The sequence below is a fragment of the Lepidothrix coronata genome, unplaced genomic scaffold, assembly GCF_001604755.1.
Source record: "Lepidothrix coronata isolate B3197 unplaced genomic scaffold, Lepidothrix_coronata-1.0 Scaffold129, whole genome shotgun sequence".
NCBI classification, from domain to species: domain Eukaryota; kingdom Metazoa; phylum Chordata; class Aves; order Passeriformes; family Pipridae; genus Lepidothrix; species Lepidothrix coronata.
In genome coordinates, this window is record NW_016690309.1 from 611439 (window position 1) to 626928 (window position 15490).

At 45.0% G+C, this 15490-nt stretch overlaps 1 protein-coding gene across 2 annotated transcripts in view; it reads right to left on the reverse strand.

Annotated features, from left to right (window-relative positions):
- ATXN10 (ataxin 10) overlaps nucleotides 1-12378 on the reverse strand; it is a 67985-nt gene extending 55607 nt beyond the window's left edge. For both annotated transcript variants that reach the window (XM_017826691.1, XM_017826690.1), the window contains exons 1-3: nucleotides 12284-12378; nucleotides 10043-10234; nucleotides 8531-8613 (exon numbers count right to left, since the gene is read on the reverse strand). In XM_017826691.1, coding sequence (XP_017682180.1) covers nucleotides 8531-8613; nucleotides 10043-10234; nucleotides 12284-12372 — 364 coding nt within the window. In that variant the 5' untranslated portion in view covers nucleotides 12373-12378. The remainder of the gene's footprint in view (nucleotides 1-8530; nucleotides 8614-10042; nucleotides 10235-12283) is intronic.
- Between the last annotated feature and the right edge of the window lie 3112 nt (nucleotides 12379-15490).

Consider the following 15490-nt stretch of genomic DNA (forward strand, 5'->3'; position numbering starts at 1 on the left):
GGCTAAAAAAAGTCTGTTTAAATTAGCATCTGGTCTCTTTAAGCTGTAATACACAAGTAGTTTTAATTATGCTAGCAGTAAGCAAAAGGAAACCCCAAACACAAAAAAATAAATGGAAGTGCAGATGTTTAAACCCTCTTTATTGCCAAGCAGCTGAGGCATGCTCCTTTCACGCTGCTGTTTGGGAATCAACCCCACACACTGTGGGTCCATCTGGGAACTGCCCTCTCCCACCTCCCCTCCCTCAAAAGAAAAGCCAGTATGAACCTAAACTGACAAATGTCACCCATGAACAGTTCATGATCGGCCTCTATGACAGGTAAAGTGATTCAAGCTTTATAACCACTCACTCATTCCACATAAATCAGCACCTAATGTGACTCATACCAAAAAACCTGCAGCACAAGAATTTACAGTAGACCCTCAGAAACAAAACAATAACAGACACGATCCCCAACAAACAGTATGCCTTCTCCTCCAGAGATAAATATAGGAGGCACTGATGTGGGAAGAGAGGAAGGATGACCTTTCCTTCCTTAATCCTGTTGGTTTAAATTTAGTAGCCATTGTGTATAAGAGTCTCCAGGACAAAATTCAGAAGTTACACCTTCTCCAAATCCATATAACAAAGCTTGTGTGAAGACACGTGTTCAGAGAGCTACAGAGCCCAGCCCACAGACAATAAATCTCAGGAATGGTTTCCCAAATGCATTGGGTGAGCTCTGAATATTTGCTCTGCTATGATGTCTGTCCAGTCAAAATCTACAAAGTGTGTTCCATCACACCTTCCAGGCATGCTTTACAATAATTTATTTTTTATATCACTAGTGGTGATTTGGAAATGTAACCATTCAGTGCAACAGGATTAAAGTACTACAAAAAGCAGAGACAGTGAAATGCAATTTTTTTAAAGAATAAAATAGGAGAATGAAAGTTACTGGACAATACATAAAAGACAAGCACAAAAGATAAGAGAGTGACTCCTTTGGTCGATATTGGCATTCATATAAAGAACATTCAGGTTCCATAACTGACCACTCTGTTTCTCCTTCCTGTTCATTTAAAATACATTGCTGAATGACCAGGCATTTCAAAGGATAAGGTACACACAAAAGTATCAAAAAGGGGGGGAAAATAGTTAGACTCTAATGTTAGTAGATAAGCCATAAATGCTCAGATTTTCAAACTAATTAAGCCTTAAATATCCAGAATTTCCATCTAACTCATTCTGCCAAGGTACCACTCCAATGCACTCCGAAAAGGTCCAAGTATTTACTTCTAGCTCATTTTCCTACTGGTAGGAAGGTAGTCTTTTTAAGGGGACCAAAAGTAAGAGTGCTGCTGTTGCCACTACCTTCTAGGGGAAGAAAACAAATAAACAGATAAATATTGACAAGGAACAGTAAAGGGTTAGGGACACGTGGCTGCCCATTTAAGAAACAATACAGGAAAAGCAGTTCAGCCTGGTTTGGCAGGTTTGAGACCCCCTCCTTTCCCTGCCCTTCTGTACCTTCCAAGTTAGCCAGTCTCAGTTTTCCACAGCAATTCCAATCTGCCAGTAGTTCAGGGCAGAACTGGGAAAAGGTCAGAGCAAAGAAACATCTTCTGGTTTGTCTCACTGAGCCATGACAGAACCGAAGCTTTATTTCTCCCAGCCCCTCTTAAAGAAGTAGAAATCATTGCAACCACTTCACTGGTATTCATCCATTTTTGCTTTCAGGAATACTTTTGCAAATATAACAATTCAACACTGTTTTACTCAGATTCTTATTGAGCAAAACAAAAACATTTGATTAAACATCTCCTTTTCTGTAAATCTTGGACAATGACTTTGAATTAACAACTTCTTAGAAGGGAGAAGGTACCCAGTGGAGCTGCTGAGAATCTTATCTCCTCTTCCCATCCATTTTCAGGGATCTCTCATAACGAAACTTCAACGTGATTTTCTGGTGCTACATGAACTCCTACAGCTTACAGTTCAGTGGCTTTTGAAACACAGCATGTCTTCACCTTCAAAAGCTTATAAAGAAATCAAGTATCCTTCTTTGCTCAACCCTGGGATGTTCGCCTGCAGACCTCAGGAGAGGTCTTGTTACTTCATCAAAGATGAAATGCTTCCATCCCATCTGGCTTTTGCAAGAAATGTAATCTCTGGAACCTATATATAGGCCTAGGTCCCTTAGATCTTACTGCTGAAGCACACACACAACCCCGTGCTATTTTTTTATTTTTAATGTCTATAAAGGAGTGATATTTTTATTTGGACAGAGCTTTGAATTCCAAGGTTAATCAGTTCTGCACTGATAGACTAAAATGTACTTCCCAAGGCATTTGCTTCCTAGACAAGGAGCAACCCATAAGTACCAAGGTCTGGGGTAACTGGGTTTTCATTAACTAAAACAAAAATATGCATGAGAGCTGATCAAACCAGCCAGAGCATTTAAACACCACAGACCGAGGCTAAACACAAGGGATTCCCAAGGGATTACTAATGCTCCTGGTGGGCAGAGAGAAAAGAGGCAGCAGGAAAGGAGAGAGAAAAAAAAGAGAAGAGCTAAAAAAGGAGGAGAGGGAAAAAAGGGGGGAAAAGGGAGACAGGAAAAAAGGCAGGAGGACAAAAGGTAAGGAGGAAAAAAGGCGTGAAGAAAAAGGCAAGAGGAAAAAAAGGTAAGGAAAAAAAGGTGGGAAAAGAGGTGGGAGGAAAAAGGCATGAGGGAGGAAAAAAAAGGGCAGGGGAAAAAGGGCAGGGAAAAAAGGTGGGAGGAAAAAAGGCTCAAAGCAAGACACATTTTCTATAGCTCCCTTGTAAGAACATGACATTTGCAGTCCTTGAAAAATGTTTAAAACCAGATATTCCATATTTTCCCACACATCCTCCCTCAAGAAAGGAAGCAGGAACAGGTGTTAGACACCTGATATTCACGTTGCTGAACATCCTACCAGAAAATGCTCAAGTTACTATAATAAGCACAGTATTAAAAAATTTACACGGGGTCATCTTTCAGCACTGCTTTTAAAGGAATGCTTTAAGTTCTGTTCTGAAGAGAGTATCTGTAGCTGTTTAACTACACCTGAACACTTTGCAGAACATTGGAAGCAAAGTCAAATTCCTGTTTAAGGATTCCAGCTTATTATCCACTACCATTTAGCCAAAGTTCCTGGGCTTTGTAGCATTCAGAGCAGTGAACACCCCAAACCTTGCTCTAACTGCCAGCACACCTGGGCACGGATTTTGGCTGAGATCCCCAGCAGTGCCCGTGCCATGAACACAGGCTGGTCACATTCTGCATCAAAAAATTCTGCATCAGCCACGGTGTGTCCAGCAGGAGCAGGGCAGGGATTGTGCCCTGTGCTGGCACTGCAGAGGCACCTTGAGAGCTGTGTCCAGTTCTGGGCCTCTCATTAAAGACACGGAGGGGCTGGAGCGTGTGCAGGGAAGGGAACAGAGGTGGGAAGGGGCTGGAGCAGCAGGAGGGGCTGAGGGAGCTGGGGGGGCTCAGCCTGGAGCAAAGGAGGCTCAGGGGGGACCTTCTGGCTCTGCAACCCCCTGACAGGAGGGGGGAGCCGGGGGGGGTCGGGCTCTGCTCCCAGGGAACAAGGGACAGGAGGAGAGGGAACGGCCTCCAGCTGTGCCAGGGGAGGCTCAGGTTGGACATCAGGAGGAATTTCCTCATGGAAAGCGTGGTCAGGCCTTGGCAGGGGCTGCCCAGGGAGGTTTGGAGTGCCCATCCCTGGAGGTGTCCCAGGAAGGACTGGACATGGCACTCAGTGCTCTGGGCTGGGGGACGAGGTGGGGATGGGGCACAGGGGGGATCCATGACCTGGGAGTGCTTTTCCAACCTAATGATTCTGGGATTCCCCCATTATAACACATTTTGAGGCAGCTTACCCTGATTGCTTAAAACTCCCAAAAACTTCAGGGCCACGGCATCAGCACAGCACAACACCAACACCTGTGCTACTTGATTTAACACAAGCTCTGCATCCCCAGGAGCCTGGAAGTTTGGAATGCTGGAGCCACGCTCAGAGCACCTCCCAGGCACACACTGAGAGCTCAGTTCTGCTCAGAGAGGACAATCACCTCATTCAGAGAACTAGCACAACAAATTGTCTCAGGCAGGGCAGCCATCAGGCACTCAGTGCCTTTTCATACGAGAGGGCAGAAAAGTATTTTGGCAGATGAATCGTTTTTAAGCAATTACGTTGGAATTCAAGGCACATTCTTCAGCATCGGCAGTATTTTGAGGCGGTGAAAGGTTTGAGAAGATCTATTTACAAACAAAAAGATTAAAGCTCCTCCTGTCCAAGCTGGAGTGGGAATAAATGAGAGGATCAAATGGGACATGCCTATAGAATGTAAGCTTGCTGCAAAACACATATGCCTTTGCTTGCAACTATCTTTTCTTTTTTTTTTTCCAGATTTCAGAGATGAATCCTAAATCCAGTTCTCTCACACTAGAATTTAAAGATCCATCATCTTGACAAACCTTAATGTACCTTCCCAAAGTTCTGCTGGAAAGCTTAGGATTTGCCATAGCAAAAAGGAAAAAAGAAACAAACCTAACCCCACAAGACACATGCAATGAAGTGAAGGAGATTTTCTACTTGGGCTTCTGACAAGGATATTTCCTATGTCTGCTGCAATCCCAAACATACTGAACTACTTCTTAGCTCTTAAGAGATGTGGGTCTGCTTTAAGTTCAGATAAAGTTCATCTGGCAGCTTCATCAGCTGCTCCTCTGGCAAGTGCTTTTTGCTTTTGTACCCAGAGCAGGAAAAAAAAAAAAGGTTGTTATGATGAGACTTTTCTTTTTTTAATTAAAAGAATTAATGTGAAAATTCCACTAAATCTATATTCTGCAGAGAGTTCAATTTTCCCCTACAACTTAAAGTAAAAAATTGAGTATCTCTGCTCCCAGGGAAAAAGGGACAAGATGAGAGGAAACAGCCTCAGGCTGTGCCAGGGGAGATCAGGTGGGACATCAGGAGGAATTTCCTCCTGGAAAGGGTGGTGAGGCCTTGGCAGGGGCTGCCCAGGGAGGTTTAGAGTGCCCAGCCCTGGAGGTGTCCCAGGAAGGCCTGGCTGTGGCACTCAGTGCTCTGGGCTGGGGACAAGGGGGGCATTGGGCACAGGGGGGATCCATGGGCTGGGAGGGCTGTTCCAACCCTAATCATTCCATGATTCTCTGAACTCTCTGCACTCACCTAGCTGCTGGCTTCACTGTGCAACTCCCTCCTCCAAGTAGTAAAAAAATTGCTCCAGACAGATTCCTGCTATGTACTGTAAGCAATTATGAGAAGAGACACGAGGCTGTGGAATGCAACCTAGACTAACTGGGAAGTAAGCTGGGAGAAGGAGTGGGGACAAACAGTTAACTGCAGCAACACCTCACAGGAAAGGCCTAAAAATGCTGGGGTTTTTTTTTTAATATAAGTATGGAAAAGAAAGGAGAATATTATTACAGGGACAGCTGGCTTGCAGGTGGGATTGGACAACCCTTATATGCCATATGTAAGAATTAACTATTTTTAAACGTATCTGAAGCCTTAAAGAGCTATTTCAGGACAGGCATTCCAACTCACCTTCAAGTTTTCTGGCCCACTGCCTTATCATGCACTCAAAACAAAAGCTTTGTTCACAGCTGGCTGGGACAACTACATTACAAGTACACAGGATTTTTTTTTTTTTGGTACCATTAAAAAAAGAAAAAAGAAAGATATATGCTGAAAACTCACAGTAGAGTTGTTTCAGTAAATATACTGAAGTAAGGAGCCCAATTAACCATGTATATAAAACCTAGGCCTAAGATAAAATATTTTTAAAGTATTTCTCCTAGCAGAGAAGATGCAAAGGATTCTGGATTTAATTGAATAACTATTAGCAACAGTTTTTAGTCACACTACTTAGCACACCACCTCCTTTTTGGCTGCTTTGATCACATCCTCTCCCTTAGAACCACCACACTGGTCACAGTAGTGGCCACAGAATATATACTTTATTTCATTTCTGGTTTTACCCATTTCAAATTGTACTACACTGAACTTTCCTACAAAAATTACCCCACCGCTCAGACTTACCAGTGGATAAGAGTGCAAACATACCACAGATCAGGTTAAACCAATTGTTCAGTCTGCAGGAAGAATTTTCAATCTCATCTTCATAAATACAATAATGCTGGAACCTCAAATTTACTCAGCCTACAATGATTTTCTCCAGGAATTTTTCACAGGAACATGGTCTGAAACACTATTTAGTGCTGTTCACTCTGCAATACAGCATTGCCTCTTTCTCCTTTTATTTTGTTGCTGTGGAAGCAACATGAAGGTACTTTAAAAAACCTAAGGATATAAACAGGCACCAAGAGGGATCACCCAATCCAAGCAGCCATCTGAGGGAGGAAACAGGACACCAAGTGAACACCTTGAAATATTCCACTTTACACCTAATTATCTGCTAGAACAAAATACACATGCTGCTCTAGCCCCATGACCTGATTCCCTACATGAAACATGAGGGGAATCACGAAGCAGAATTACAGTTAATAAACCCAGTCCCATTTACTGATTTCATGGGTTTCTTTTGTTTCAGCAGTGCTATCCAAGCCCAATTGAGCGATTTGCTTCGCTTCTGACACCACGACTGATAATCCACAGACAAATTGAACTGTTCCCTTCCCAGGTACCCCCTGCAGCAGGAGCTGCTGCTCCAGGCACCAGCTTCATTTCCACTTAGAACAAAGTTCATCAGATCACTCAGCAAGGAATTAGCTACACTTGCTTGTCTAGAATTTTTGTGCTGTTGTGCTGACACACAGGGAATACATAAGCCATGCTCTTCACTGAGGTTCCCCAACAGTATCAGATGAGCCACCTATCCTGGGTCAATACAGCAAACTTTAGTTCCAACTCCAACGTGTTTGCTGAATGGCTACCTGGAGTAACAGTCCCATAACAACTCTGACTGAAACACTGTTAGAAACTGTCTGGTCAATGCCACCCTTGTGTCCATGGTGACAAACAGATGGTACACCAGCCTGTGGTTAGGAGAAGGAACCTGAAGCAGAAAACCAAATTACTGGGTTCCATCCCTCCTTTTTTTTCTCAGCAAGATTCCCTGCTGGTTCTTCAGCCCCCAGAGCAGAGACCAGCACACACGTGTGACAGTCCAGCAAGGAGGGGACAAAGGAGGGGACAGCAGCAATGAGACTATGGGGGAAACCTCAGGCCACGTCTGTACCCAAAAAGGGGCACATCCTCCTCCCTCTCCTGCAGCTGCTGGGCAGCCCCTCTGAGCCCACCTCCCCAGGACAGCTTTGGGAACCCTCTGCTGTCCAAGGCCCCAGCAGGGACAGTGTCAGGCTGGACAAAAGCAGCATTTCAGCTCCCAACACTTTTGCTTTTATCTCACTGGTCCACAGAGGGGTTCCCAGTCCTCCCTGTGACATGGCTTGAAAGTCACTCCTGGGTGCCATCAGTTCCTCCCTTCCTGGCCCCCGAGCAAGCCCTCTTTTTGTCACCCACAGGGCTTACAGTTCTGGCCCTCCCACACTGAAGGGCCATGCTGGCACCACTGCTCCTTCCCTGGCAGCAACGGGTGCAGGAGTGACCTTGGCTTAAGCACAAACCCTCACGTGCCTGGAAGGCTTCGTTTTGAGCCAAACTGAGCAGCAAAAGAAAGCCCAGCGTTCTGGACCTCACTGCTCCCCCCAGCTTCACAAAGGTGTTTGAGGGGCAGGTACTTAGGACAGTTGTTTCACTTGATTCCACACAATGATACAAAAGCAGCAGCAGGAACTCAGGGAAAACCTCATCCAAGGAATGGGAATGAAAAGAAATGAAAGTAGAGAGACAAACCAAATGTTCCTCATCACTCTCTGAAAATGCCTTAATCCAGTGAAATGAGTCTGGGAGAAATCAGTAGCAATAACTACCACTAGGGAGGAAGGGCCCTGGAGTCACATTTTCCCTTCACTGCATAGAAAGAAAAAATTCACCCACTAAGGAAACATGAACACTACTCAAATCAGCACCTAATTCTTGGCAGGTACCATCCTGACTGGCCAGCAAGCACTGTGCACAAAGGAAAATTTAAAAATCATTTTTAAAAAGTCACAGCCTCAATCTGCTTCCTGGAATCAGACAAGTTATTTCAAGTATCATCAAAAGAAAAAAAAATCATTTCACTATGTTTGCACATGGAATAAAAAGACAGTAAAATGGCAGAACATGTTTTGAAGGGAGCTACTACAGGAGCTTTTCATTTTTGCAATCCAGATATCCTGGTTCATTTCAGAGTTTCCACATATCTTTAACAATCTACAGGGAACAGTTAATGGAAAATACAACTGGACTAGACATGAGGCCAAGATTTTTTTCAAGCAATGTAAGAGAGACTCCCCCCTGATTCTTAACTACAACTAAAGAAACAATTCACCTTTATCAAACAAACACATCAGTAAAGGGACATTGCACCTCCCATACAAAAAAAATATAGTGCAGGCTATGCCTTTAACAAAATCCCAGGCCTTACCAGGCAATAACAATTCTTCTTTGACTTGCATTCCATGAAGCAATTTGATCAAATGGACAGATGTAGAGATGAGACCCAAGTTCCTATTATTAAATTGAGAAAAAAATAATAATAATTTGCTCGATATGAAATACACTTGAGTAAAATTAAAAGGCTTTTCACCAAAGTTAACAGCAAACCTTTAGCCTCTTCAGGATCTCCAAAATAAAAACCAGTTTCTCCTACTTTATTGCCTATCAGCAGCCACATTATTGCCATCAGAAGCAAATCAAAGGGGCTTACAGCATCAGCCTGCATTCTAACAATTCTGGACACAGTACCTTCAGAGCTAAGTACCCTTTCCTCTCTTTTTGCTATTCTTCTAATCAGATGTTAAAAATTAGCAAATTATTCCTGTAATTTGAACAGCTTTACTTGTGTAAAAGCATCCAGGGAAAGAGTCACGTACATTACTCTGTAATAAACTTGGAGGATTTTCAATGCCAGCAAAGCAGTTTGTGACACCATCAAAAACCAAGGGGGCCAGCTCCAAGGGAACCTTACACAACTCTCAGAGGGAAGCAGAGGAGGTCAAGTAACCATATATCCTTCCTCCAGTGAGGAGGAAAATCATAGGTGCCATCTCACAATGGTCTGAGTTGCAACTTTTGTGGCATTAACAAAACTCTGCCCCAGCACAGAAGCTACGACTTGGTCCCAGGGCAAAATTACATTTAGTTCAATAAATCAAATGTGACAAGTCCCAAGAAGCCAAATTTGCAGACTGTACTCCACAGTAAGTCTTTGTGACCCACAAGAAACTTGTAACAGACCTTTGGGTTTTTTTTTTTTTGGTCAGTTGGTTTGAGGTTCTTGGGCAGGATTGGGGCAGGGAGAGTGTTGCTGTTCTGTTGGGCTTTTAAAAAACAGCAGCCAGACAACCAGGTTTTCACTGACTACAGCTCGTTGTGTCCCAGGCATCCCCTCAATGCTGCAAGAGACACAGGCAAAAATAAGAGAGACTAAATAACTTAAGGAGCCAGATTGACTTTTCCTCCATTAATATCAGTTTGCCTGGGCATGTATCAGGGTTAATATGCACAAGTTCTACATGCTGTCCTTTGCCGTGAGGGCCAGACAGATCTAAATGTACCTTAAAAGACATACTACTTCTGTAACTGATAATTATGACTATTTACTCATTCATTATGTTTTCCAAAAAACTGAAGAAAGAGAAAAAAATGGGTATTTATACAGTCAGGCTTCCAACAGGCTTATAGCATTTGCATCATCAACTTGTATTAAGGACCCAGATGGTTGTTCCATTATTCAGCAGGGCCCCAAACTCTGACCTACAAATAGCTCAGCTATTTTTGTTTCTTGCATATTTGATTTCAAGTGATGGTATCAATCAAAAAATGCCAGTTAATAAATCAACCAACACAGCAGAGTAAAACAATAATCTCTGTATGAAAGCACACAAACATCAGGTGGTGATAATTTTTCGTGGGCTAAAGCAGCTGCTGACTGTACCTCAGGAGGTGCTGGTTCCTGGCACACTGCACACAGGCATTCCTCAGGCACCTGAAGCACTCAGCCACGAGCAGCAGGCAGGTGTCCACCTCTGCCAGCCCACAGGGGTCCCTGCAGCTCTGCTCAATGGCACGGGAGGCACTGGTCAGGATTTCCAGGAGGTCTCGAAATACACTTTCTTCTGCCACTTCTCTGAAACAAATAAATTTGCAGTGAAAAAGAGGAAAAATGCCCTGCTGCCAAAGAGCCTCTGGCAATGACACTTCCCACTGTAAACCCAAAGACGTTTCTGCAACAGTCTTTAACTATGCACAGTACACAAAGTCTTTCAAGTAGGAAGAGCAAAATACATCAATCCTCCCACCAGCCTTTTCAGAAAAGGGGCTGTAGGAGAGTTTTGTTCCCTTAGAATTCCCCATGACTTTTCAACAGCTCTTTAGAATCTTATGGAAAAGGAAAAAGTCTCCCCAGTGCACAGGGTTGCCTTGTTTATACATGACATTGCATGTTGCTTTAGGAGAAGATGCTCTAATTTATTAACACAGTTCAGGTGTCCCACATTAGATCACAGAATCATGAACATCCTGAGTTGGAAGGCACCCACAAGGATCATCAACTTGAATGGAGATGAGTTAAACACATGACACACATTGCTAACTCTGATTCACCTGCTGGTGAAGAGGAGCCACACCTGAGTTCATGGCACTGCTAAAGGAAGTTCAACCAATTTGCTCATCCAAACCTTCTGACCAGGGTCAGCAGAGGAAATCCAGGTGTAGCCTCCCTGAACCTTAAAGAGACTTGTTGTGTACTCGAGATCAAACAGAAGAAAGTGAAATGAGATCAAATGTAAAGTAGCATTAAATAAAATGCTCACACAGAAAACTCTCCCTGAAGAAGAATTTAAGACCTTCTTGATCAAACACTTGTATATTGTACAGTATTACCTGTGTTCTGCTGCTCACTCAAATGTCTAAACACAGAATTAGAAATTCTACCTCCTCTTTCATAAGTGATCACATCCATAAATAAAACCACAGAATCACTGAGGTTGGAAAAGACCCTTAAGATCGAGTCCAACATTAACCAAACACTGCCAACTCCATCATGTCCACGCACATCCTATCTGTAATCCCTTTGACATGTCTGGAGACAGCATCTCCCACCTCTGCTGCTGTCGTGTTTTCTTTCCTGGACTGAACAAAACTCACTCTCTTAGTCTTTACTCACTGTTCACATTTTCTAAGTCCCTTGTGAGAAACCTTTTGCTCCAACAGTGACACTGCTATGTTTGTCTACATCTTACTGACAGCACAGTGCACCCAGCATTGAGGGCTGTCAGGGTGTGGAGGAAACTTACACAGAAGGGAGAGCACTTGTGCTGGAAAACACAAACTAGCGTACATTAATATCCCTAAATTACTACAACATTAGATTTCAGATCCCCAGGGAGTGTGTATTTCATTCTGCAGCCTCAGAGTTGATCAAGAGCAACACACTCACACATTCTCCATCTACATTAAAACATTAAAAAACCCACCACAGCATCACAGAGGGTTATGGAGGGGCAGGGGGAGTAACTACATTTTGCAGTGGTGCAATACTGGGGGGGAAATACCAAAGTGGCACAACAAACACCAAAAACAGAGCTGGCCTTCAGCCATGAAGAAAACAGTGGAGCTTACATCACCAGAAAGAAGGTTTGGAATTTGGTTTTGTTTCAGGACATAAGAAAATATATTCGTGGGACCTGAACCTTCCAAGTCGCAAGAAGTGGTGTAGCTCCTGCCACTTCCTGACGTGCCAAAACACTGCTCCGTGGCTGGGGCACCGCGTCCCCGTGGGAAACGCATCCCGGGACACGCGTTTCTGGCCGAGGAGCCCCAAACACACAGGAGTGTTTCCTCCATCGAGCAGAACCGTGAGCTGGGAGTTCTTAGACACGGGCACTGTTCTGAAATGGCAAAACGCTCAGTCCGCTGCAGTTTCCTTCCTGTCAGCCTACACCACGTGCTGGGCCATCGCACGGAGCGGACCCGTTCCGGCCCCGCCCGCCCCGGACAGGAGCCGGCGGTCGGAGCAGGCCGTGCGAGCGCTCGGCCCGGCCCGGGGGCAGCCGGGGCTGTGCGGGTGTTCCGCGGCCGAGGGTTCAGCGGGCACCGAGCGCCCCTTTCCCGGCTGCGCGCAGGGCCGGGCCGGGCCGGGGACCCTCTGCCGGCGCCGCCGCGTCCCCCCCGCTACCTGCGCCGCGCCTCCCGGAGCTGCCCCGACAGCGCCCGCACGCTCTCCAGGCGGGCCGAGCACAGCGACACTGCTCCGGCCGCCGCCATCGCCACGGGACGGCCCCGCTCCGCCCCCGACACGACACGACACGGCCCGACCCCGCTCCGGCCCCGCTCCGGCCCCGCTCCGCCCCCGACACGGCCCGGCCCCGCCCCGCCCCTGCAAGGCCCCGCCCCGCCCCCGCGGTGAGGGGCGATGGCGGCGGTGCCGCCCCGCCGGGTGGGAGGTGACACGCGCGGTTCCGGCGGCAAAATGGCCTCTGAGCGAACGCTGAGGCACATCTAAAAATGCATAAATTACGCGAATAATTACATCTCGCTTAGTGTCTAAAGGTGTCCCCGCCCATGGGTGGGACTAAACGAGGAGCTGGACTCGATGCTGCTGCGGGCTCCCTTCCAACTCGGCCTGTTCTGTAATTCTGTGATCTTTAAGCTCTCTTCCCACCCAATCCATTCTTGTGATTCTATGACATTAATTGTTTTTAAGTGTTAAAATATTAACCAGCAGCAACAACAAAAAAGTTACATTTTCAATGTGTAATATATGTTTTCCAGCTTGTTCTAAACATGAGTATGAAAAGTTAACTTATATACATGGGGGGGGGGAAGGAATCAAGCCTCTCAGGGATAAAAAGGCTTAATTGTGGCCAAACACTATTACTCATAGGTGTTGTACTTCGAGCTCATCTGATCTGTCCGGTTCTGTGAACACAGGCAGATCACTTAAAAATCCAGCTTTCCCCCCAAAGAGCTTACAGTCTAAATAACATTTATTTTTCTTAGCAGAGACTTAGAGGACTGCAAGAAGGGGAAAAAAAATCCACCTAGAGCAAATTATTCCATCTGAAAATAAAATTATGCAGAATTTATTTTTAAGAATTCTCCATCAAATTAAAAGGTAGACCAGACTCTTGAGGCAGTGGTGTTTGAATCTGGACACAGAGAAAGATCCATCCCAGTGGAGACTCTGGAAGACAGAGCAAATGCTAGCTCTGCAGGAAGCGAAGCAGGTCAAAGGCTGTGAATCCTTCCCATCTCAAATGCTAAGACATGGCCACTCATCATCACCACGTATATATTGGCATTTACTAGGGGCAACTTCCAGCAAAAGATAAAATTTGGGCTCTGGAAAAAGTTACTTTACAGTAAAGAGCAAATCCCACTGCATGTTCTATTTCCGGCATAAATATTAGTTTTCCGACTCTTATTTGGGGTCTGTGTTAAATTAAGTATGACTTGGGCCACAGAGCTTTGAAGCTGTAGACCAAATGCTTTTATTTTTGTTATAGTATTTAATATGATCCAGTGAAATTGGTTGATGCACTTGGAGAAATGCTTTTGATTAGCCTTTGTTGTTGAGCAGTGAGCCCCTACCCTCATACCAGTCCTCAGCTTCAGGCTTACACTGGGCAAAACACAGCCCTTTTTCAGGAATTCTGAACACCTGGATTAAGATGTGGAAGAGCAGATCTGAGAGGAGGTAGCACCATCTTTTCAACCACCAGAGGTTGAAACCAGCTTTTAAGTTTTTTGGATGCTTTCAGTAGCAATGAAGAATCCATATGAAATGGATACTGCAGACTGTCTTAAACCCAAGAATAGCTATTGCAGTCCAAAGCCAACTCCAGAGATTATTTGGCTTCAGATGAGATGTTGCACGTGTGTCTGAGGGCCATAGAAGAGCAGTTGCATTTGATGCTGGGGTGTGTATGTGTCACCCCTTTGTTATGGATGCAGCCTGGGCCAGTGGAAGGTGTCCCTGCCCAAGGCAGGGGCGTGGAATCCAAATCATTCCATGATTCTGTGATTGACACTAATATATGGTTTAACACTGCTAGAGGGAAAAAAAATTTGGCTACCAGAGTTTAATTTCTGTAGGAAAGGACAGGGATGGTCCATACACAAAGCCAGGAAGGACATCCCTCTCCACAAGGCAGGCTGCTCTGGACACCAATCATGGGACTAAAGGAAAAAAGATGGATGTGGGGAGGTGGCAGCAAGCAGTGGGCTTATGGAAAGGGATCATGCTGCCTAGACAGGATATTTGAAATAAGTTCCAAGCATCTTGTTTAAGGTTTTGTGGGAAAGGAGGACTGTGAAGGTGACAGTGTGCCTTTACTAGTCTCCTCTTGTGACCCTTTTCACTATCCAGTGTTATTTTAAGTCCTAGACTCCCATGAGCAGTGCTAAATTTGAGAGTTGTACTATATAATATGGATTTCCCATACAAATACAATCAGATCTCATCTCTCACGTGAAAATCTTGGCTTTTCCTGTGTTTTGATAGCAGCTACAGTTTTTTCTGGACTTCAGCAGCCCAGACAACTGAGCATCCAAAAGCTTGCTATTAAGCCAGTGTGCATAAATCAACCCTGTGCTCTCTGCTGAGCTCACCAGGCTTTTGTGCATCCCTGGAGCCACTCTGGGCCACAGGACAGGGAGTTGGAGCAGACTCACTGCTTTTCCACACAGTGTGGAGTCAGTCCCCCCATGCACATAAAACCTGCTGCAACTGCATCACATTTGCAGAGCTGCACATGGGACACTTACTTTTTCGGGCTGCAACAGCCACTGTGAGCAAAATCCCCCCAAATCCTTCATACAGGCCTGAAAATATTATCCTGCTTCTGTTGCTTGGGAAATTTAATCCACCTGCTGTCCAGCCTGCTTCCTTGAGAGGTCTTATAAAGATACCATTTGAGAGATGGGATTACTTTTTGAAATTACATGTTCTTCCCAGAAAATAAAAATAAATATCCCCACGAGGAAGCAGAAACAGCCAAAAAGCTCCTCACCACCTCGTTGCTGTCGGGGAGTAAGAAGGCATGTGCTTGAATATTTTCGAGGAACTCACGAGTTATGTATTCTTCCCTAATAGATGTGTCAAGCCTGGCCCCTTTGGAATGGAGGAGCAAAGGGAAATGCTCCCAGGGAATCCCGTGTTACTCAGCCCTGCTCCCATTTATCGGCAGTGCTGGACCTTGTCAATGCTGAGAAATTTGCTGAAGGGAGAAGACTAGAGCTCAAAAGAGTGAAGGACAAGAAAAACCAATATAGTGACTCAGGGTATCTCCTATTTTGAGTTACTGCTGGTGATTGGAAGTGGAGAATTGTAGCTGTGATCCTGACCGTGCTCCTCACTGTGCCACAGGGATTAAACCCCTCC